We start from the raw sequence: 23,617 nt of genomic DNA, 5'->3' as shown, positions 1-23,617 counted from the left end.
GCTGAGCACACCTGTCGCAGTCACAGCTCTCAAGGGAAGAGCCACCCATCAACATCTCCAGTCAACCATGACATCACCGTTTCCTACTCTGTTGGGATGTCCCCGGATTCTGCCCATACAGGTTCAGAAGCTACAGTGCCACCAAATTAAGCCACAAGTACTCTAGCTCCATGCTTAGGACTCTGTTTCCTGGCATCTCATAAATGCACCAGAATCTCAGCACAAAGGGAACTTGGACACTCAGGTGCTGCTTAAGAAAAATGCAGATGCCTGCCTGAGTTGGCTGAGAGCCTGAAACAGCAGCTCTGAGGGATGTTAATTCCAAGACCTTTTGCCCTGCGTAGCTCTGTCAACACTACCCCATCTAAAGACCCTGTTTGTGTAACAGGGACAAGGAGCGCAACCCATCCAGCCTACCTCTCTGTGCTAACAGTCTGCATACCCAAAGGGCCACTGATTGCCAAACTCCCAGAAGGAAGACCTCTGATGCCACTCCTAAGAAGAGAAAGGATGCCAATGAAACCGACTGTGCCTCTTGAGTCCTGGTGTGGGGACTTATCTGCCTAGGACCAGGTTAAAGCCCTAGGCTGCTTTAATCTGGCCTATGCTGTCTAGGGAGTGATTTGCTGTCACCTTGGACTCAGCAATAGGAAAGATTTTGTGGGATCAAAAGTGTGTGTGCGCGCGCGTGTGTGTGTGTGTGGGGGGGGGGGGGGGGACGGGAGGAGGGAACAATCCCTTTGCACAGCTGGTGTCCAGATGCAGAAACAAATCAAGGCTAGCTTCTGGAAGTCTTCTCTTCCTGCAGGAGACATGGCTGCTTTGTTTCATGGCTTGAGCATTAGGCTGCCTGCCAAGCGACCGAATATGCACTTAAGAAATTCTGGTCCTTGGTACGGGAGTTGAAAACTCAAGGGCTTTTTCTTAGATTGAGCCAGGATCTAAACAAGCTTATTTCAGAGCCTCCTGGGAAAGGCTGTTCATTTAGGACTTTCAGAACCAGACTTATTGTCCTTAAGTAACAAGAAACATTCAGCTCTGGGAGAGTTGTTATTTAGGAGCATGTGTTACTTGTTACATTGTCTCCAGGAACCAGATGGTAATAATAGCGATACATTTTTTTTAAAATGCAAAAGGCTTGTACAAAATGTGTATTCTTTAAAACACAGTTCCTGCACCGTGTGAGGTGAAACCTTTCAGCAAAGAGTTAATTCTCTCCAAAATGAAGACCTTGGGGAACTGAAAATACTTGCATATTCAGGCTGAGGTCAGCCAACAGGTGCAACACAGACAAAAACACAGGAAGAAAGTAAACAATTTAAAGAGAAGAAAAATCTCTATGGTAAAATTGCCAAAATTCAATTTTAAATACAGTCTTCCAAGGGTTCTATGTTCAAAAGACTACATTTAAAGGTAATCTTCAAACACTGTTTCACTGAGTAAAATGGGGGGGGGGGGGGGGGGGACAACACCACATACATTTCATTTTAGTTCTTAGTGAATTTTTCATTTTGTTTTCACACACAGCACACCAGAAAAAAAGATCAGGCATCGGGGCAGTTCCACATGCAGGTAGGTGAAAGGATCTAGCGCCCAGTGCTATATTGCACATTATGAATTTGCACCTGTTCCATATCAGGAGTGGTTCAAATTCTTGCTGTGGAAAGAGCACTGCAAGTGCAAGGTGCTCCAAATATGCCCTGGGAGAATATTCTTAGCTCTGCCACCAGCCTGCTGTGTGACTAACTTCCTTTGCCTCATCTCCCCACCCACTGATTATTTTAGCTGCACATTCTCCCAACCAGGGGCTGTCTGTCTCTGGGTGTGTTTGTACAGCACCCTTGCACCATGAGCGCAATCTTCATTGCAGCTGTGAGATGCTACTGTACAAGAAAGAACACACCACTCGCAACTCCTGATTTTGCTTAAGCACTTTTTCTACTGCACTCCCTCTAGGCACTTTCAGGGCAGGATTATTTGTTACTATTTGGGAACAGAACAAAATCCTCTTTACGGCACTCATGCCCCCACTACTGCAGTGTCTGAGCCCCTCTCAAACTTTAATGCATTCCCCTAAGTAACTGCCTCATCAAAAGGTGTCTGAAAGGCGTGTTTCTCTTCCATCCCAAATGTCTAATAAGGGGCAAACAAGTCTATGTCCAGCTGTGAGTAAGCGAACCCTTGAAAATGGCACAGAAAAAGGCAGGGGGCCAAACACTTCAGACTTCCCAAGTCTCCACTGTAGTCACTCAGCCTCATGACACAGCAGGGAGCTACCGTACTTGGAATCAAGAGAGATCATCTCAACTCTTGCTGCTGACCTGCTAGTACTGGACCCTTTGGCTCCAACATTCACCATTTCCTCTCCCGCCCTTAGGAGCTCATTCCATGGCTCTGGTGGCAAATGCAATGCAAGGGACACTGCCTAAAGGTATTGAGAAAGGTTTTTAAGGGAACCATCTTGCTAATACGCTTACAGTGGGCTTAGAGTTGCATATACATTTAAAGAAGCATCAGCATGGCCATTTGACCCAAAGCTAGTCATCAATGACCATAAGTGACTGGAAAGGCAGGGAAGGAAAGTTACCACTATTAACACCCCACCCCCCCCCACCCCCCCCAAAAAAAAAAAACAAAAAACAAAACAAACCATTTAGACCTTCCAGAAGAAAAAAGATCAATTCAGAAGTGCTGTAGAAATGCACATCAGTTCCTAAGCTCCCTGTAACATCTGCTACTACAAAAGACAGCCTGGAACAAGCAGACAGGATACTTGGTCTCTATTCTCAGTTCTGCCCTTCTTTTGCACAGGTTAATTTGGACTAAATAGCCGGGCTTTCCAAAGCAAGACAGGTACCTACCCGAATAGAGCAGCCAGCACCTTTGGGCAACCTAAGATTGAAAAAAAATCTTAGCTTTAAACCTTTCTGTGTTTTCATTCTTTAATCTGTAATAATGGCACCATAATGCAAGGGCTTAATGGCTTACTGTTTGCAACACAGACTTAATCCTCACAAGACAGTTGATACTTAAGTGCCAAGAATTCATGATCCTTAATATACTGGAAGTCATCACCAGCTTATTTCTAGAAAGTTAACTTCTATCATACCTTTTTGTGCCCCAGTCCCAGGGGCTAATGTCTCAATATATTTAAGTCAATACTCTAGCTGTAGAGGACACCAAAGTAATTGCTCTATTTGTATGTCAGGGTTCTACTAATACAGTTCTAAGTATGAACATAAGAGCTGATTAACTTATGAACAATGCAAGTTGATACCAGGCTCTTAACCTTCAGAACTTAATTTCCCTTGCATTACTTTGTGCCTTTGGAGTGGAGGGCAAAGCAAAACCATGCACTGGACTCACAGATACTTGACTAGCACACCTCTATCAACAAATCTGCATTCAGAAGCTGGCACACTTCTCAAGTAACAGCACCTTGAAGTTCCTTAATTCACAGTTCCAGGAAGCTTTTTTGCGAGTGTGCGAACAAAGACAGAAAGAGAAATTCCATTTTTACATATTGGTTCATCTTCACGAGGCAATTTTTAACCAGCTGAACTATAGGTGCAAGACTGGGGGAGCAAAGATGAGGGTTAAAAATGGAGCAGAAGGTAAAATAAATAGGAATATAGCAGAATTAGTGTGCCCTAGGAAAAACACTAGGACTTCAGGGACTTGGGTTACATTCCTGGCTCTACCACTAGCCTGGGAGATTTGTTTACCAGACAGCATTTGAGCCAGAGCCCATTCACTGCACATTGCAAGAAAAGGAGAGGACTTCTAGAAGAGAAGACAGTGAAGATGGTAGATTAATTATCCTTAGAAAAGCAGAAGCCTCTCTCCCTTCCTCATCTGCTGGAACTGTGGGTGCTCAGAAGCCCTTGATAACAGGCTCTACTAGGGCTACCAAATAATAGCACCCCCAGGCTCCTGACTCAACTCTTGAGCTTGAATGATCAAGCTCCATAATGTATTGCTGTTCACTTGCATTCATAGGCTTGTTGAGCCCACCTATTCAATCACATCTCAATTGATCGATAGGGCACTTGTAGCACAGTCTATAACAGGGAGCTGTTTTGTTATCCTGCTGTCCTCAAGACCAGGCTTTTTTGACAACATGCCAAAGCAAATGTTACCATTGCTTACGTGGGAAGCTGTGATGCTACACGAGTGTGTTACAGAGACATTCTCCAGCTTAAGGGAACTAACTTGTCAAGTGTCACAAGTTTCTGCAGCAGGAGTTAGGAAGTGTGGGGGCCAGGAATCCCTCTGGACCCATCCTCTCAATTAGTAGCTGTCCAAGGTCCTGCAAGCGATGGGTTCTTGCACTAGAATCATGCTATGGAGAAATGTGCATGTGGACAACCAGTCTGTGACATGGGATGCTGACAGAAATGAGGCAAACGTTCAGATGCTTCAAGGCAAGGGGTCTTTTTGCCCCAATTCTCAACAACTAGGATAGCTAACTTGGGGAAGGACTACACAAGGAGCAGCACAGCTTGTTGGAGGACACTGCTGGTAACTTGGCAGTGTAGACATTCTCCAAGCAATCCCTCATGAACACTTAACAGAACAGTGCAGCTACAGATCCCATGTTATTTGCTCAGCAAGTGTGCAAACAATCTGTGTTGAAGTTTCTCCAGCTTGCCAGAATAGTAACACATGGCTCTTCCTTGTACAGGTTCCGTATTTCTTAAAAAATGAACACAACACCCAAACTACTAGGTTGCAGCTATGCCCGTGTTTATTTATACTGAACAGCTTTAAAAATACAGAATAAAATAGCTTTATCTACTATTATTCACAACATCTGGTCCAAATATTACATATTTTTAAATATTTAAACGTTTAAAGAAGCCATGTTAGAAAAAACAAAATATGATTTTTTTTTTTTAAAAACTCCATAAAAGAATTACACATCTCGAAACAAGAACAACAAAAACCCCCTTTGTTATGTAACAAAAGAATAAAAGGTTTACAGCCCAAGTCAGTCACAAAAAACTCATGGAAAAAAATATTTATCCCCACTGTCTAAGAACAGTCAATAGTTTGTTACGCCAAAGGTTGTTATAAACAGACAAAAGTACAATATTTTGGACTGGCAGTAAGATGGCTTACCTGGAAAGATGTTGTAATAAATGCCAGATAATACACAAGGCAAACTCTAAATACATCTCTGATATTAATATGTACAGATGACAATGCACAGTCACAAGAAAATTATAACTGAACAGGAATGTTTTGGATGTTGCTGAATATGTATCCCCAATACTTAAAGCAGCCCAGCACTAAGCTGTATGGACTCATGGGCAGAAGCTCAATACTGGCAAACCTGTGGCCTCTTTCCAATACTGTAATGACCTACTTTACAGCTAGGTAAATGTGAAAGCATGGAACATATACTATCCCATGTCCAGGAATGATAATAATCCGTAGCAAGAAGTAGTATGGCATGTGTAACAAGAGGGAAACCAATCACTCATTCATCTTCTGTAAAGAGTAACCCTTTTTAGCAATTCCCCCCCCCGGAAAAAACCCCAAAACCAAAAACCCGAAACACAAAGACATTTGGTTTAAGAAGGCCACTGAAAAAAAAAGACATCAGGTTGTGCTGGTCTGCCGTGCATTTGTATAAATTATGCTAGCACAAGCTGCTTTTGAATTGCGTGTACAATATTCAACACGTAACTTAAACCATCAGAAGGCAGTTGTTTTAACTGTATGTGCTCATAGTGCTGGTTATACCACACATGGTACTAACCAACCAGAACATTTCAATACAGTTTTGGTATGGAGGCATTATTACAGTTGATTGGTCTTTCTTAAATGTTTTTTGTGGTATTAAGGAGTACTGAGGATTTAATTTTGCAGGAGTTTAGTCAACTCTGTGACTACCAGTATTTCAGTAGGGAGGTGAACCATAAGAAGCTCTTTAGTTTTCAGTAATAACATAAATGTGGGTAAACAAAGTATACACAACTACTATAGATTCGTCAATGAAGAAATTCTATCATCACATGACACTGTCATGACTATCATACCACTCCCTCCCAGGAAATGTGATAATTATCCTGAGTGGAAATGTTATTTTTAATATATGGAAATAAAATACTGCAATATTCATGTATGAACCAAGTTGTCATATTGAAAGTCAGTATTGAAAAGTATAAACTAACTCCTGGGTTTAAATGGAAAACAATCAAACAAACAAACCATGCTTTCTGCAACAGGTTACTAATCCGGCTAGTCCATCAAGCACATCCTAATGCTATTAGTCAGTCAACCACAGATAAATATGCTATTAAAAATCAATTTAAAGGCATATTTTTAAAGTGTGCTATTCAGAAAATGCACTTAAATAGGTTAGCAGGAGTTCTTAATTTAACCAAAGAATACTACAATAGGATATTGGCTACAAAAGTCCTGTTTGCTCTCAACAGATTTATACCACCTTTGATATGACAAAATGATCTTTTTGCCATGAATATTTGCCTTTCTATACTTAAATTTGGTTCAAAGATATTTCCTTCTAGCCCATCTATTCAGCATCATCTTCTTTACAAGGTACTGTTTAATTTAGCAGTTCAAAATGCGGGCAATGACATACACAGCAAAGACACAGTATTGCATTAACAGCCGTATTTCCATCCCCCTCTCCTCCCGGCTTACACACACAGCACATACGTAAACAAGAAACATTAAGTATTCAACTTTTCAGAATTGCAGAGTCAAAGTCTGCAATACATCTACCTCTGAGCAGCTGATACCACAGCATCTTACATTGTAAACTGTCTCTCACACTGAAATGGCATCAATAAAATTTGCAGATACCATTCTGACTATAATTCAAATCTGAAGGGTGAGTGGGAAGATGCCATTCTGACTTTAATTCAAATCTGAAGGGTGAGTGGGAGGACACCCTGCCATAACAGTAACACCCGCCGCCGCCACCCGCCCAACGAACCAACCTGAGGGCACTCTGAACACCTCCCTTACAAAGAAAAGGAAAGAGCTGCACTTCATATTCTTTGATTGGCAGCTCTAAATTGTTCTCAGGAACAGCAAAAACTTGAAGAAAGGGGAATTTCCCTTTGCAAGGCAAAACTGTGCACATGAGCTCTAACCTATTTTTACCTGCAAAGATTAAAAAAAAGACATACCTATTCTTCGGGGTTCTGCAGTCACAGCCCAAACATTATGTGTCACTTGTCTGCTAGGGAAAATTGTTATACACCTTGGCCATAAGTCAGGTTTCATCTGATCTCCTTTCATTGTCCTTGCAAACATTAAGGCTCATCTCTACCCAATTAACTTCCTTAAAGAAAGATTTCAAGGAGTCACCTTCACAAATGTTTAATATTAAAGGGTTATGGTTACAAAATGCCCGATTCGGCCATATTAAATGCTTGTTTTAGGGTTGCCATGTTCAATGGCTAGCAAGCCAAGGCATGCTGGCTCAACACAGTAATCTTCCAATATACAATTTACCAAACTTCTGTTAGTCAGTCACCAGAATCAGTGCGGTAGAACCAGAAAGCAAGGCAAATAATTAAATCAAATCATAATTTTCTATCAGACACAAAATATCTCTGGTGTTTCCTAGTCCGAAATAACTTCTTCCATCATGGAAAGAAGTGAAAGAACATTCTGCATTGAAAAAAGACAAGCTTTCAGAATCATAATGTTTGAGCTGTGATTTAATTGAAGTAGTACATGATCTTAAAAACATACAATGTGATCATCCTTTACAGCATGTTAGAGAAAAGATAAGGCAACCAATTTAGAGTTTACAGAGATTGCTTCATTCAAAAAAAGTATCTCCTAAAAAAAATGCTAGTTCTTGCCAATGTCTGGCTTTTTCGATGCTGTGTCTGCTACCGCATCATCCATGAATGCTACCATGAGAATAGTTCTGCCAAATGATAGGCTGGCCTCACCATGAGTTTTACTGTCGTGTCCACTGTGTAAATTGTTCTTCCGGATTCTGAGCATCTAGATGTCTGTTTTTAAACTCTCGATATTACCTTCCTCTCCTTGCATTTAAAAGATAACCAACTCTGGTCATCATTTGACATGATTAGAACCAATCTAAAAAGGTGATTATTTTTTAATTCCTCCACCTGCCCCATCCTTGGTTGCATATAAAATAAAGAGGTGGAAAGTTTAGAAGCTTAGTGTTGCTGTTCAGAGCTCTCAGCAAACAGTGTTCCTTGGGGGAAGGGGAAATTTCCTAAGGCCTCATTGCCCGACAAACAAAATATAAAACACATGAATAGTCTGCCCTGTAACAGATATCACCTCGTCTGTTACGCAGTGATTCTTCTCACAGGCTTTCAAGAAAGTCCTACTGATACCAAGGCTGCAAACTACTGAAAGTTCCTTGAAGCAGGCACAAACATATTCTGATATGGAAACAGCTGTGTAAGAGATGTTACAGAATCAGCTGTGACATGCCGAAAATTATATCAATGGAAACATTCCCACTCTGCACTAAGCAATACTGATCCATTAAGTTCCTTTTTTCCCCTCCCCCACCCCCAAACCCTTCCATGCTTCAATAACCAACAACAAGTTTTACCTAGAAGTAGACTCAGGAAACAACAGAGTTCCTGTGCTCTTGTCCAGTAGTCAGCTTTGATAAATATTAGTGAATTACAGTATCTACCATTATTTTTATCCAGAGATACAAAACGCAAGCACCGTAGAGTATACTGGCCTTAAGAGTACGTTACACTACGCCTCCCTGATGATCTCCACAGCTTAAAAATGCTTTTTGGGGCCACATTGAAACACTGATGTCTAAAACTAACTTGCAATAGTAAGAACATTAAACATGAATAAAACCTTGTAAGCATGGATGCATGATGAGCATTAACCATCCACATAAACAGCAGAGCTGAGACTATTTCAGGAAAAAAATCTGAATGGTGCCTTTGACTGGCCCAGTACCCGTTAAACCATCCAGTGGATGATGATGTCCGATGTAGTGTCTCTGCCATTAGAAAGACTGGCTATAAAAATCAAGGGCCCCCAAAGCAAGAAAACAGGATACATAAACATAGGCCCCTCAGACAACATTTGACCAGGATAGTCAGAGTGGGATAAAAAGAATTTAGTTTGGGTCAGAATAACCAAATGCTGACAGTATCCCACTACCTGATTCTATACGTAAAGGCTCATATGCGAGAACAAACATGAAATGCTTAGACAAATTCACCATTTCATTTGGTAGGCGTTTGTGATCAACACAGCTATGCGCCTTGTTCTGCTAGCAAAGTGTCACTTCTAGAAGTCATCCCCTTTCACAGACATGTAAGAATGAAGCTGGCATTTCCTTTGAGAGAGAGCTTGTACTCAGGCACTAGGTCAGGTCATTAGTTGCCAGTCAGAAAGAAGGAAACATTTAAAAAAAAAAATAAAGCCCCACACACTCAGGATACAAGTGGTTCTTGTCAAGTAGTCACTTCTATAGTTAAGCCAGTGCGCTTTCATGTAGGGTAATTGAGTAAGGAAATTGTTATTTTACTACTGGAAATCTCTGAATTCACTATCTGTAACTGGAAAGGTATTCCAGTCGGTTGCCAGAATAATATCAAATCTAATCCACGGGTATCTGTGGAGCAAAATATGGAATGTACGAGCTGGAAAAAAAATACAACATATCTGATCTTGACATCAGTAATTATGAATGAATTAAAATTTACTCCTTTCACATGAGGATTCAAAAATGTTCTGGCGTAACTAACATTGCCAGCAATGAATGCGCCAAAAATGCCAGCATCAATGATTTAAATAAAACCATAATAAAGCAATCATTACACTTTTTCAAAAGCACCTCAATGACTCAGGAACCCAAGTTCAATGTTCAGAAAAGACACAGACACTTAGGAACCTGAATCTCTTTTAAAACAGAAAGTAAAAAGCTTTTAGACATTTCACCCAGAGACACTGTATCTAGCTATCACCATCCACAACAGGAAAGCTTTTTTTTTTTTTTTTAAATCCGTCTCAGCTCTGGTTCCAGAATTTAAATGCAAATATACAAAACATATATTTTAATGCTTCTTAATCAGCAAGAAACTGCAAATACATCTCTTACTACAACTAGATAATATCATTTCAACTAAGGCTATACGGTAGCTGCAGATTCTTCGTCTGAACTCCTGCAGTTACTGCTTTTCCTGAAGCCTTTCCATGTGTAACCCATGAAGGTAGGGCTGATGGGCAAGAAGCTGAAGCATCTGTACTTTTTGATAAAGTTCATGCCAAAGGGCAAATCATAAGTTTCCATGCCATCCAGAGACTTGCTTCCTTTGCCCACTCCTTTCTTCCACTTCCGGATTCCTCTCTCCTCTGGACTTCCTGAGTTGAAAAATATATAGATAGGGAAAAGATTTATTTCAAAGGCATTCGATTCCATAAGCAATCAGCCTAGAAAAGCATACAGCATCCACAAAGGGAAGAAGGGAATTGCTGTTACCAAGGAAGAGCCTCTGTACTATGGGACTTGATCAATGGGAGCTTTGCAACCGACTTGAATGCAAAGATCAGGCTTATATGATTGCCTACAAAGGAAATTACTTAAATCTATCTGCTCTTTCCTAGTGTTATTTTTAATCATTAATACATCTTTGCACAAAATGACATATGAAAGCTCAAAGATCTGCTAATGGGGTTATAACTGAGATATGGATATTTAGGGACTTCCCCCAGTTAATCATGGTTGGTCTCGTCCTGTACACAGTTCCAAGTCCCTATCCCTGAACCATTTTCAGGGATGGACACGCCAGTTAACAGTAAAACAACTCATTCAGAATGAGAGGTCAAACAGTTATTAATTACAGTATTATTATTACTTGACCAAGCTGACCTGGAATGGTATTATCCAAAATAAAGGCCACGCAACCTCCAACAAACATGGCTGTAGTCAGAAGAACATTTAACACTTGGTCAATGCCTGCTATTCCTGGGGGGGGAAAAAAGCATTATATTAGCAGCTCTCTGTTGGGGGGGGGGGGGGGGGGGAGTAGGGAAAAAAAAGGGAGAGAGAAGAGAAGAGAAGAGAATTAGATCCAAAGGCAAATTTTCATTATGTGCATACCCTCCCTTGTGCCCTGATCTCCACCAACAACTTTAGTGACCTCACCATACGCCCCTTCCAACCCGAATGAAAACAGTTTAGAGGAACCTCCCCACAACCGAGACCAGTGTGTGTGCTTTACATACTCATTTTACAGTCTGCCCTTTTAGATTTAAATCAGGTGGAATGCTCAGCCTTAAGGAATTCATTCTGGATAGATTATAAGGAAGAAATAAAGTACCGTTATCTATATTAGAGAGACCTTTATTAACATAAGGGGAAAGGTTCTAGGGAAAATGTCAAACTGACAAATAAGAGATTATTTTCATAATTTAACACGATGACTAAAACAGCGTTATTTTTAACTTTCATTCCTGAAATGGCAAGTAGTGTATAAGGTTAATTCACTATGGGTTACTGTACTATGGTTTTTAATTTATTATTTTATTTATTTAAATAACCTTCCTTAAAACCAACTCTCAAATGACTGGCTAAATTAGTCTCTGAATATGGTTTTGCAGCAGCACAATTAGAAAGTTAGTTTGTAACAGCATATCTGAGTTGCTGTTTCCAGTTCTTTATAACACACTGAAATTAATCCCATTGGTGGTAGAAATTAAAGAAGCTTCTCCATGGGTTTGAGCAAACAAATCACTGGCCCAATAAAATGTCTGTAATAAAATGTTGTTTCCTTCACCAACTGCAGTGGCAAGAGAAAACAGCACCACAGGGCTCTCAGAGCTTACCATTAACTCCCACATTTTAAGATTTATCTCATGCATTATTCTCCCTGCCCAACTAGCAGTGGTCTGTCCAATCTCAATCACAGAAATCCTCAACTTTACCCCCTCCGGAAGAATCAGCATGAGTCTCATCCCCTCACTTACTGTTCATCCCCCTGCTGCTTTTCCGATGGCTCTTAGTCTCTTATTTATTACAGTTTTCCCTTGCTCTTGTTTTAGCCTATAAATCATGGTGGGAGAGAGTTTTATGTACAGTGCAAAGAAAAGATGCATTGCACATGAAAGAATAGAAGTTCATACCTGTAACCAGTGGATTTTGTTTGAGGTAACTTGGAAGGACAAGTCCAAAGAAGATGGAAAATCCAAGTACAAAGAGGTTACGGGAAGAATTTAAGTCTATGAACTGGAGGTTGGAAAGCCCCACAGCTGTAATCATTCCTAAATTGAAAAAAAACAAAAACAGAAAAGCAAAGTCTTAGCTTGCAGAAGTCCTACCTTTTTGTTAATGGTCAGTTAATATGAAGACATACACACCACCAAAGTCACATGCTGGAAAAACAGTCAGATGAATGAAGAGCAGCTAAGAACTGTACTACTTACCAAAAAGAGTGCAGAAGAGGGCACCAAGCACTGGGTCAGGCAGGGATGCAAACAGTGCACTGAACTTCCCAACCATTCCAAGTAGGAGCATGAAGGCTGCACCATACTGAATAACCCGGCGGCTTCCAACCTATGGAGAACAAAGGAAAGGGTACAGTTCTGCAAAGGAAATACACATGTAGTCCAGCTTTATGCCTTTTTCCAACCAGGAAAGCCTGAAATGGTATTTTCTATTCTCTTTTGAGCTCATCTTCCAGCAGAGCCTACTAAATGCCTGTCCTCTTCCATGGCATCACCATGCACTGCACTTGCTACTCTGGCTGAGACAATGTGCTAAGGAAGACTTTGTACTCCCCAGTGAAACGCACAAAGTCCCTAAATGCATACCCCGTGGGAACTGGGAGTCATCATGGAAATAAAATCTCTCATTTTCAGAGCTCTTAAATTTTATGACCTGCTTCTTTCACTTGGAATTTTCCCCTGTTAATACATAGCTTGCACAGCCATTACAATCATCTTGGCTTTCCCAGTTTTAAAACACAGCCGATCACATTAACAGAACCATTAATTAGCCTCTGAAAATGTAACGGTCTTACCAACTGTGCTCATTTGCACCCTGACTTTAGGATACAGACTTCTAATGAAAATAAACAAAATTATTTTGACTTGTCATATTAATTTGTATTTTCATATTTAATGCTTTTCATAATTCGCATTTCTGTAGGAAGTGTCCATCAATCAGAAGGAAGACAGTGAATCACTAGATGGTGCTGTTAGCATTTATACTGTCATCTGTGTATACCTGTAGGAAAAATGGCTGAAGAAAATCCAGAAAATTCAGCAGATATGTCCAAAAATAAAGCCTCTCTTGCCTTAAACTAGATACTGAATTTAATTTTAAAAGCTTCATTATAGTAAGTGGAGTGCATAGTTTCTGACCTTTGTAATCACAAACCCAGTTTATTCTGTGTTCATCTTTTATGCAAAATATTTAACAAAAAGCATCTATACTCATGGCATAACTTACACTGATTTGATGAAATCAACATGTTTAAAAATATGGAATACAAGCAAATCTTAAAGGGTGCTCTAAGGTCCTCTCCAAATCAATAAGGGACTTCAGCTGCTGCCTAACTCAGCATACCAACAGTCCCAATATTCAAAAAGGCCTACTCATGTGCTCAAAGTTTTCCTTACTTTAAAGTTTTCCAATATCCAAATCAAATAACTGCATCTATAAACATCCGTGGACCACATAACATTAACCAGGCCACTATTCTATCACCCAGACCCATAGGCCTAAGAGATCAGGCACTCACTTCTGTCCAGATGGGCATCCCATGTGCAAGTCCCAAGTCTAGAGGCCTGGGAGTTTGGAAGCCCCCCAGTCACACTTGATCGTAGCCAAAAGGCCGAGTCGCACACATTATTTAAATCAGCTGCTGAACAGGAATCTATAATCCAGAACTCAGAGCCAAAGCATGCCTAGCACAATACAAACCTGTAAGGAGCTAAGAACAAGCAGCTGTTGGAAGGTCATCTTTATTCTCGTCTTAACTGAGTTTTTACATATATTGTAGCTTCTTCGATAGAAGTAGACCAGTGCACACCTCTGACATGCATATACTACAACAGTACTGGGTATGGACACTGGTGGTGTTTTTTGAACATTACTACACCCGAGGCTGAAAAACCAACAAAGGCTAGACAAGGCTTTAGCCTCTGAATTGTACTAACATGGATATCAAAAGGAAGGGTTAAAAATATTCAGGTCATTGTTATTGCTTCTTTCAGAGAACAGACACACAAAAGGACATTGATTCTTATCTACTGTAGAGCCCTGACATTTGTCTAGTCTGTCCAGTTTTTGGAAGGGTAAAAAGAACTTTGCTTGCAAGAGGGCTTAGTTTCTTTCCAGGCACTCTCCTGAAATTCGTTTAACATTTTTTGAAAGAAATATAAAGGAAAGCTTTTAGGATCCTTTTCTGCAAGGCACTTTTCTAAAGTAAGTGGCTGGCAGTGGAAACAAATCAAGGAAGTTCAGACTACCATATGCAGCACAATATAGATCATATTATTTCTCTGTACAGAGTTATACCATGAACCATGCAAACTGCATGAGGCTAATGCCACAGGACTAATGATACCCAGGAAAAACTGTCCAATCAGAATAGAACATGTACCTTAGTGATGCCCAGAACTCCAATGTTGGGGCTAGAAGAGGTGGATCCATTTCCAGTACCAAATACTCCATCCAGAACACAGGAAAGACCCTCAATGAAAATCCCTCTGTAATCCATGAAAGGGAAAACATTAAAAAGCAGATTAAAACATTCAACCATCAAGATTCATGAAGTGATTACATGTTGTGTCTCTGCCCAAAAAAGCTGATCCACAGAACATTCTAAGACCAGACTGAGTGAACCACTGTAACAGGCTCTCTTTACCTCATCACAGACATTTATGGACCTGAAATCACTCAGAAAAACATACTGCAGTAGAGATGTTGAATCTCAGAATTATTCTCTACTCCTAACATTATATTTGTCAGCTCAATTCAACACTTTGCAGACTTGGATTCGAGACTTTGTATTCCAGAAAGTGAATTTAGAAAGTTGGAATAGTTCAATATGACTACAGAAAAAGAGAGAAATCCCAAAACTTTAGGAATTTCAAGTGCTGCCGGAAGCACTTCCTCCTGAAGCTGCAAATCTAATTTTACTGACTTCAGCTGGAGTAGAACTGAGATTTAAAACATTAAGTTTTTCCACTGCAACGGATCAACTAAAGCAAAACCTCAGCTTTCAGATCAACAGGTTCTAGACTCGCTCTGATACCAACATTTGTACTGGTTTTGTCAAGAATGAAAAGCCCTTATGGCAGCACAGAAAGCACTGCTGTTTCCTCTTTTCCAAGAAACTTACCTATTTATTGCATGTATAGGTGGAGGAGGAGCACAAGACAGCCTTGCACAGGCGTAGTAATCTCCAATTGATTCAATAATGCTAGCAACAACTGCGCTAAGCATCCCTATTACTCCTGCAGCTGAAATTGTTGGCAATCCCCACTGAACTGTGAAAACAAGGAAAGCAAAAATTTTGCGTTCCATTCAAAACAATTTCAGCATCAAAAAGTAAAGTCGATGGCTGGCTGCATTTTAAACTGTGCAACTATGAAGACCCTTTATTAAAGGATAGCTAACTCAACTAGATAGAAGTGGTCAAAAATCTTGCTTATTAACCGCTACAGCTTTTTAGCAAGTCTAACAGCTTTAACGAAATGGTCTGGCATATTTTTAAAGAATGAACTGCTTACATTCAAGAGAAATCCAGTATTTCAGCTGCAGCTTGAAAGTCAGCTTAGTGAGGCCTCATCCACATCAAAATGATTTGCTTGAACATTTGATCTCTACCTTGAAGGGTTAACATTCTATGAAACACAAAAGCTGGCAGCTGCGATTCCCCAAAGCCAACAATTTCCCTTTTCCCAAACCTTTACACAAGTAAATGAAAACCCATTTTAAGTCAAAAGGAAAGTGTTGGCATTGTTTACATGGTAAATGCCTCGATGCTTTCATCTCTTGGAAAAGTGAGACCCTCTCTTCCCTTGAAAGCAGACAGGCAGACATTAATGAGCGAACAAGGTTAGACCTTAAAAATAACCCGAGTACTATTCAAGAAAGCAAGCCTCTACTCTCTTCCTCACTTGCAAAAAATATTCATTTGCCTCATTTTAACATTTTACAGGCCATGCTTTTCTTCCAAAAATAAAAGGAGAAACAGTTCTCAGATTTGCTCTGTAACCCAGATGGCAGTAGAAATCAATGAGCCATTGGCACTTCTTGTAAGTCAAGAAGCCGCCATTTTTCCTGCCCATCTTTAACTTCTGAAGTTTGGAAATTGTTTGCATAATTCAAAACGTACGAGGAAAAAAAGGCACTTTGTTTGAACCCTGTGCCTACTCCCGATTTGTTTAAGTAACATAAAAAGCAGTTATTTAGGCTGCTTTTACAGAAGCTGCATATACTTGTTATATCAACAATATCATACACTGGCAATAGTGTATATTCAAGTGACAGGTTGCTGGCCAACACACTGCAGTAACAGCAAGGAGAATGAAACCAACCCTATGTTATCATGCCAGTAGAGGGTTTTTTTGCCATATTTATTAGTATGCGAGTCCCTTTGTTAGAAAAAATGCACAAAATGGATGGCAGTTATTAAAACCTGTAGTTATGTAGGTCTATTTTACAAGGTTCTGGGCATCCTCCACTCCCATTGCCACAAATGAAATTGTGGGCAGAGGACATTTTTACATGTGCTTCCAACACAGCGCCAGGCACTTCTAATTAGCGAGCTGCACTACTTAAAAATGCCCGCACATCACGTATTTCAGCAGCACAGTGCACCTCCGCATTGAGAAAATGGTGGTGGCGTGCTTTAAGCTAAAGCACATCGAATGTGTTTTAGTTCAAAGTGCACTGCTGCCACTTGCTCAGCACGGAGATGCGCTGAATCACTGATGCACGTAACACACGAGGCTGCCAGAGCACATCAATTTACGTGCTCCAGGAGACTTGATTAATTGAGTCTGCTCTGATGCACTGGATTTCCAGAGTGTTGGAGCAGGCTCCTCGCATGCGTGTAAGTGCTGCGAGAGTCTCGTTCCAGAGAGCTGCCGAGACCTACTTTGCTTTTATCCAAGGCGGGGCTCTACAGCAACATTTAAAATGCCCCATTTCGACAAGTCTGTTCCAAGCCCAGGCAAACATATATGAAACACACTTACAAGGATAAGGGACCTTAAACCACGGTGCCACTAACAGCACTCCTCGTCTTGCATCTGTGCGAGCATAGAAGCCATACTTTGCGCTGTCGGGGGGAAAGACGTCAGTCACAGTAAAGATGAAGCAAAGCAACCATGACACCAGGATAGCTAGAATAATCTGTAGTGGGAGGGAAAAAGAAAGCCTTCTCAGGTACACAAGCTAGTTACCAATTATCAACAAAGAAATGTTGAGCACAGGGTATCTATTACCTACATATTACAAGAATTTCAAGGCTGACGAGATGATAAATGCTAAAACGGGGTGGTTAGGTAGTTTTTCCTTTAATAAAACTAAGCTTTTGTTCATGCAAAGTAGATTTTCTCTCCTCCTTAAAAATGGGAATGTGGCCAAATAAGCACTTACGGGACTACTGAACTAGTTTTTAGGTTAACAGAAAAAAAAGGAATCCTTTCATCAAGGAAAAGTCAAATGAGCTCTTACAGAAAACCACCACCTGCTTAGAGGAATTAATTTAAGCTATGAGGCACGCACTCCAGAGTCATGGCTCTATAACTGGCTCTGCATAGGGGAAAGGGTCTGCCCACATGAAACCAGGTGCAGGACTGGGAACTATGTTGCTAGAGTTCACTGACATTTTTTCTACTAAATGACATAGTGAGGGTGGATTCGTACAACCTCTTTACTCCGGAGTACAAGTGGAGTAGACAGACAATGTATAGCCAGAACCATGATAAGGCTTTCTACTCCAGAGAAAGGTTGCTCCTCAGAAAACAAAGAGTAACACACCAAGCTACCAGTCATGTAATTGCAGTGCTAGGTTATTTCATTCTGGGGCAGCTTTTTACTAATTGCAAACAAGCAATTACTGGCTCCCCTGCCACCTTGCAGTGAGGAACTGTAATAGCATCCACACAAGACAGCTACCTGGCTCTACATGTCCACTCCAGACACCAATCTAGTTATAAAATCCAAGATAAATTACGCAGAGCTAAAAGGGTTGTGTCCACATTCTTTAGATAGACTTGTTAAAAGAGTGCCTATAATTTCATCTTATGTGCAAGTGAGATCTGCCAAATGGCTTATACAAAAGAAAATCAAAACTGTTGTAAGTTTAAAAAAAAAAAAAAAAAAAAAATGGTTCTCCTCAGATTTCATTTTCCCCAGCGATCTTTTCCCCTGTTATCTTATTGTTAAGTGAACAAACATATGCAATGACTTACAGGAAACATTTTGAAGAGCTGCAGCCTGTAAGCTGTCCATCCTTTTTTGGATTTGTAAATCGGTAAAGGAAATTTGACATTCCTGGCATACTGAGAAAACAGCAATACTAGGAAAATAGTCCTGTGGGGAAAAGAGAAACAAACAGGAACTGTTAGCATCAATATGTTGAAGACTTGCTCATCTCACACGCAAATGCAAAGTACTGTAATCTCTTGTGAACACTCCAGTCCCAAGGTACACTTGCAAAATTTGGTGAAAGCCAGGCAAAATAAATATATGGAGAAAGATGCTCTAATTATGAAGCCACTGTGCTTTAGGGTATCATAACACAGTTAGAGGGAAAAAGATAACAGGGCAGGGAATCAAATTTAGGCCATAAGATTTTCAGAGATGGGGCAGACACCGGTCTTCATAACTCCTCCAGCTTGTTCCGTCACCATTCAGGGCCAGGTCTCCAAGAAGCACTGAGTCTGGCCCTCCTTAACAGGCTGGGGAGGGAACTCAGAGGTCAGACCAGCACGCAAACAGAGCTTAACCAAGCTGGTATTTATATAAAGCCCACCACCTCCAAATCACTTTACAGCATTAGTCAAATTAAAATCACCAGTTGCTAGTTCTAGACTCAACTGTTAAGGACTTCATTTTTTCAATGTATTTGGCTCGCAACAGGTAAAAGTAACGTTTGAAGATTAACAAGCTATGCATGAGTGAAGGGTGAAATGTACCTTGGTACACACTGGCAGCTTACCGCCTCTGCACCACTTCAGTTCCTGAAACAGGGTTTAAGTGGTACTTGGAGTGCGTGCAGGCTCTCTGGCATAGGAGTGCCACTCACTCAGAGAAGATATTTCTTAAAGTTAAATGCAGGAAAGCTGCATGCTCCATTTGTGATGCTCAGATCCTGAATCCCCCTTGCCGCTCCATTGTTAAAATCTTTATAGTAAGATCTTTTTTTCCCCCCTCAGAACAGACATTATTCAATTAACCAAACCAAACAGAACAAATACACCTGCCCAAGTGAAACCAATACGCATCAACGCCACACAAGACTATACCTAGCTGGGGAAAATACAGCTTGGACAATTAAGAGACACAAGGCAATGTGAGTTCACAGTCTGTTTTCCTCAACACACTTTCACAGGGAAAAGACTAAGAGAAAAACCCTGTCTGCTTCCCTTACCTGAAGGACAGGCAGCACAGAGCTGTATTCAAAATTCATTCCAACTCTCACTGACCAGTAAGCTGCTTTAGGAAAACACCAAGACTTTTTTCTTGAGGCTAAACTCTGACTGGTATTTCAGAGATTTTCTTCTGGTCATAAAATGCTAATGCGCTTAGGAGGATTTTAAAAGAATAAAATCTTACCGCAGAGCATACATTTCAAGTCACTGTTGCTCATGCACTGAAAGGAATAAACATTATATTCTACTCAACTTCTGAAGAGCTGAGAACAGTTTTAATGAAATTATTTGGCTATGTTCTTAACCACCCCAACTCGCGACAGGGCCATAGTCTGAATCTCAAGAAGAAGCATGGTCTATACTACTATGAACTATTACTTTATATTATGCAGACCCTAAACAACACACTTGCCCTGAGACTGAGCCAGCCCAGCACCTGGAAGTCAAGTGAGATACAGAACTACAGTTAAGTTGTTCTAAATATAACAGCTTTTATGAAACATTAGGAGAGTAGGTTACATCATCAATTTAAAGATTTGTAAACTTTTCCCCTTCCTTTTTCCTGATCAAGATCAACTTCTGTCCAGGAGAAACAAGAGAGGCCTTTGTTCTCTCCAAAATGCCAGGTACAAAGAGTTCTTCACCGGAGGAGTGTCACTGACAGCCTTGACCCCTGATTGAAGTCTGAATGATAAAAGGTACCTGTTCTTTGCACAGGTTAGATCTTTTCATCTGTCTGAGAAACACCTGAATGACAGATGTGCTCTACGTCTGTAAGAGTAATCAGCTTCTCTCTACTACAATTCTAATGGTTTCAAGAAATTCTTCCTGGTACTTGTATTTACTACTACTCAATGGGATTGCCCCAAAGGAGAAACCTACTATAAGCTTCCTACTCAGCCCTGAGTGGTTAAAGCAGAGTCACAGCTTTAATTCTACCATGACCAGCAATTAACACACACCATCATTCTACCTCTCTGTTTTCACCTAATAAGTGCAACATTGGCTTTAAAGCTGACCTTTCAGTTTTACTGGCAGTCTGTGAAATACGTGACACATGCAACATAAAATTAAGTCACATCATCCTGTCGCTTCTGTAACAGAGGTTATAGTAAACTGCTCGGGAAATTTAAAAATATTGTGAAAAACAGGATTAACAGTTCTTTCACAGGCCCATCTCTATCACAAGGCAGCAATGCCTTTCTTTGCAGCACACTGAAGTAATCCTACATGTGACTTGTTTTGCAAGTCAGCTAGTGTTCATTACACTGAATTGGCTATAGAGGTATTTTCCATCATTTTGGATATATTTATGCATTGCATCAAAACATCAACAAAAAGGTATCCAACCGAGTATGTAAAGCTTAAACACTATCCTCAAGTGGATTAATTTTTCTCATTTGCAAAACCACAACTTAAATTCCAGGTTTCCATGCCACGTTTAACAAAGCTCTAGTAGTTTGGTTTAAGAGTAGCCCAAATTTTTTTAGACAGCAAGTCAAGTTGTTTACTTGGCATCACGGCTTTCTTTTTAATGAAAAGAGAAACTACGCAGAAGTAACATTTGAAATTTAAACAAAAATCTACATGACCCCTCTAATATATTAATCATACACATAATTCTTTACATATCCCAAGTACTGGACAGGCAGACTAAGCAGTTCTTGGTCTGCACTAATTCTAGGACATCCATCCACCCAAGGCTCAGTGCACATTTCTTCCTACAACAGTGCTTTGCCCAAACTTATTTTAAGCATCCTGACCAATGGGGCTTCCATCACTCTTTTGGCAGACTACCCTGTAAAAACAAAACAAAACAAAACAAAAAACAAAACCCATCTTTCCCCATCTTACTTCCATCCCATCAAGCCTACTGCTCGACCTTATCTACTCACTCGTTGTTGGCATTTACATCAATAGATCTTGCCCAAAATCCAGTCAAAGAAGTTCTTTCACAATCAGATGACAGTTCCAGTCTGGTTATGCATCAGTAGTACAAACATTCTGAAAATCTATTCTGTCAAAGGACAGGGAAGCATTCAGCTGGCCAGCAGAAGGTATTTCAGGCAGGACTACCAATGTTCTCTTTCCTAAACTCCAGGAGTGACCAGGGACTTATTATTTTTACTTAATCAGTAAGCCAGTGCACCCATCTGGCCCATAAAAAACACTTAAGTCTTTGAAACAGTCCAAAGAAGCCTATCTATCCAGGATAATTAGAGGTACTGTTGCATTTGGAGGGTAAGAGGCCATGGAAATCACAAGTCAGAGGCAGCTTAACTGTGCTATTCAAGTTTATACAGACTACACGGTAAAACCTGATCAACAAGTCATTGTGTAATTCTTTAACAAGTGATTAAGTAAGGCTCTATAGCAATGAGAGTCAGGAGATGATAAGCAGTTATGAAAAACTAAGGTCAGAGTAGAGCAAACAAGTCTCCTCCTTCAGAGCCTGGACTGTTTGAAATAAGGAATTAATTCCCCCTCTCATATCCAGTGTGTCAGTTGCTTGAGCAAACACATAAGGGAATTTTTGTTTTTCCTAACATGTTCTCAAGGTACTAGACTAGATAATTGTCCAATCCCATCTAGGAATTCATAACGACTGAAGTAAGTCCAGCAAGCAGGCTTGCAGACCGGAAACATTCAGTGTGGGGTGTTCAAGCAGTCTGACTGACATTTTAGGTTTTGGGGGGTTTTTTGCAAAAAGCTTTCACTTGTTTAAAAACAACTAAGTACCTAACCCTAATAGAGGATTACCTTTGTAACCCAAGGACAAACTGATCCCAATGCAGGAAAACAACACTGCAATGACAGCACTGACTCAGAAGTACCAGCACTTTGATGACCTCATTGATCTCACCTATCATGTTGAAGTAACATCATTAGATTTTGGTGCTATTAAAATTAACTATTTCATTTCTGTTCACTGACAGCAATAGGAAGAGGTAAAGAGCTGCAGCAAAGACCTCAGTCAATTTGAGACTTGCTGTACAAATTAACACACAAAAAAGAAAGGAGACTTACTAAGTCAAAGAAGAATGTAGAAATAAAGAGCAGAAGCCAGTAATAAGTCTGAAAAGCAAGGTATTTCCTCAGTGACTGATACTAAATATCAACCTATAACTAAACGGGAGGCGTACAACCAGTGGAAGGGAGGAACTATCACCAAGGAGGAGTACTCCTCCTCGGCCCGGGAGTGTAGGAGGGTTATTAGGAAGGCCAAGGCAGAGATGGAACTCAGGCTAACGTCCAGGATTAAGGACAACAAAAAATCCTTTTTCAAGTACATTGGGAGCAAGAAGAGGGCACACCAGGCAATGTAGGGCCCCTGCAAGACACAAACGGTAATCTGGTGGCCATGCCAGACAAGAAAGCTGGTATTTTTAAACAGTTTCTTTGCCTCTGTTTTCCTGAACAGGGACCAGGATATCCCACCTACCAGAGGTAGGGACAATCTTGGGGATAGCTCTATCAAGCCTTTAGTCAGTGCAGATGTAGTTCAGGATCTTCTGGAAGGGCTAGACATTTTTAAATCTGCAGGTCCAGATGCCCTCCACCCAAGGGTGTTGAGGGAGCTGGCAGGGGTCATCGCGGAGCCTTTGGCCCAGCTGTATGAGCATTCATGGTCATCTGGCCAGGTGCCGGGGGATTGGAAACTGGCTAACGTGGTCCCTATTTTTAAGAAGGGGAGGAAGGAGTACCCAAGTAATTATAGGCCTGTAAGCCTCACCTCGGTGCTCGGGAAGCTCTCGGAGAGGATCATCAAAGAGCATATCTGTGGGGGGCCTGAATCCTTGGATGATGGTGTCGCTGTGGACATAGTCTTTCTAGACTTTAAGAAGGCCTTTGACACTGCCTCTCACCCCATCCTCATCAATCCTCACTGATGCCTGCACAGTTGGACGGGTAAAAAATTGGCTGATGGGGCACACCCAGAGACGGGTCGCACTCAACCTGGCGAGATGTGAGCAGTGGGGTACCCCAGGGCTCGGTCCTC

The 23,617-nt window shown here is 40.8% G+C and overlaps 1 protein-coding gene across 11 annotated transcripts in view; it reads right to left on the bottom strand.

The window, feature by feature from the left end:
• Nucleotides 1-4,730: 4,730 nt before the first annotated feature.
• The window catches only part of SLC23A2 (solute carrier family 23 member 2), an 80,993-nt gene continuing 62,106 nt past the window's right edge, over nucleotides 4,731-23,617 (bottom strand). For all 11 annotated transcript variants that reach the window (XM_006035148.3, XM_025191309.1, XM_025191312.1 and 8 more), the window contains 8 exons: nucleotides 18,436-18,556; nucleotides 17,215-17,371; nucleotides 15,351-15,498; nucleotides 14,610-14,715; nucleotides 12,427-12,556; nucleotides 12,127-12,264; nucleotides 10,874-10,969; nucleotides 4,731-10,365 (listed from right to left, as the gene is read on the bottom strand). In XM_006035148.3, coding sequence (XP_006035210.1) covers nucleotides 10,133-10,365; nucleotides 10,874-10,969; nucleotides 12,127-12,264; nucleotides 12,427-12,556; nucleotides 14,610-14,715; nucleotides 15,351-15,498; nucleotides 17,215-17,371; nucleotides 18,436-18,556 — 1,129 coding nt within the window. In that variant the 3' untranslated portion in view covers nucleotides 4,731-10,132. The remainder of the gene's footprint in view (nucleotides 10,366-10,873; nucleotides 10,970-12,126; nucleotides 12,265-12,426; nucleotides 12,557-14,609; nucleotides 14,716-15,350; nucleotides 15,499-17,214; nucleotides 17,372-18,435; nucleotides 18,557-23,617) is intronic.

The sequence above is a fragment of the Alligator sinensis genome, unplaced genomic scaffold, assembly GCF_000455745.1.
Source record: "Alligator sinensis unplaced genomic scaffold, ASM45574v1 scaffold1373_1, whole genome shotgun sequence".
NCBI lineage: Eukaryota > Metazoa > Chordata > Crocodylia > Alligatoridae > Alligator > Alligator sinensis.
This window is presented reverse-complemented; position numbering and strand designations above follow the sequence as displayed.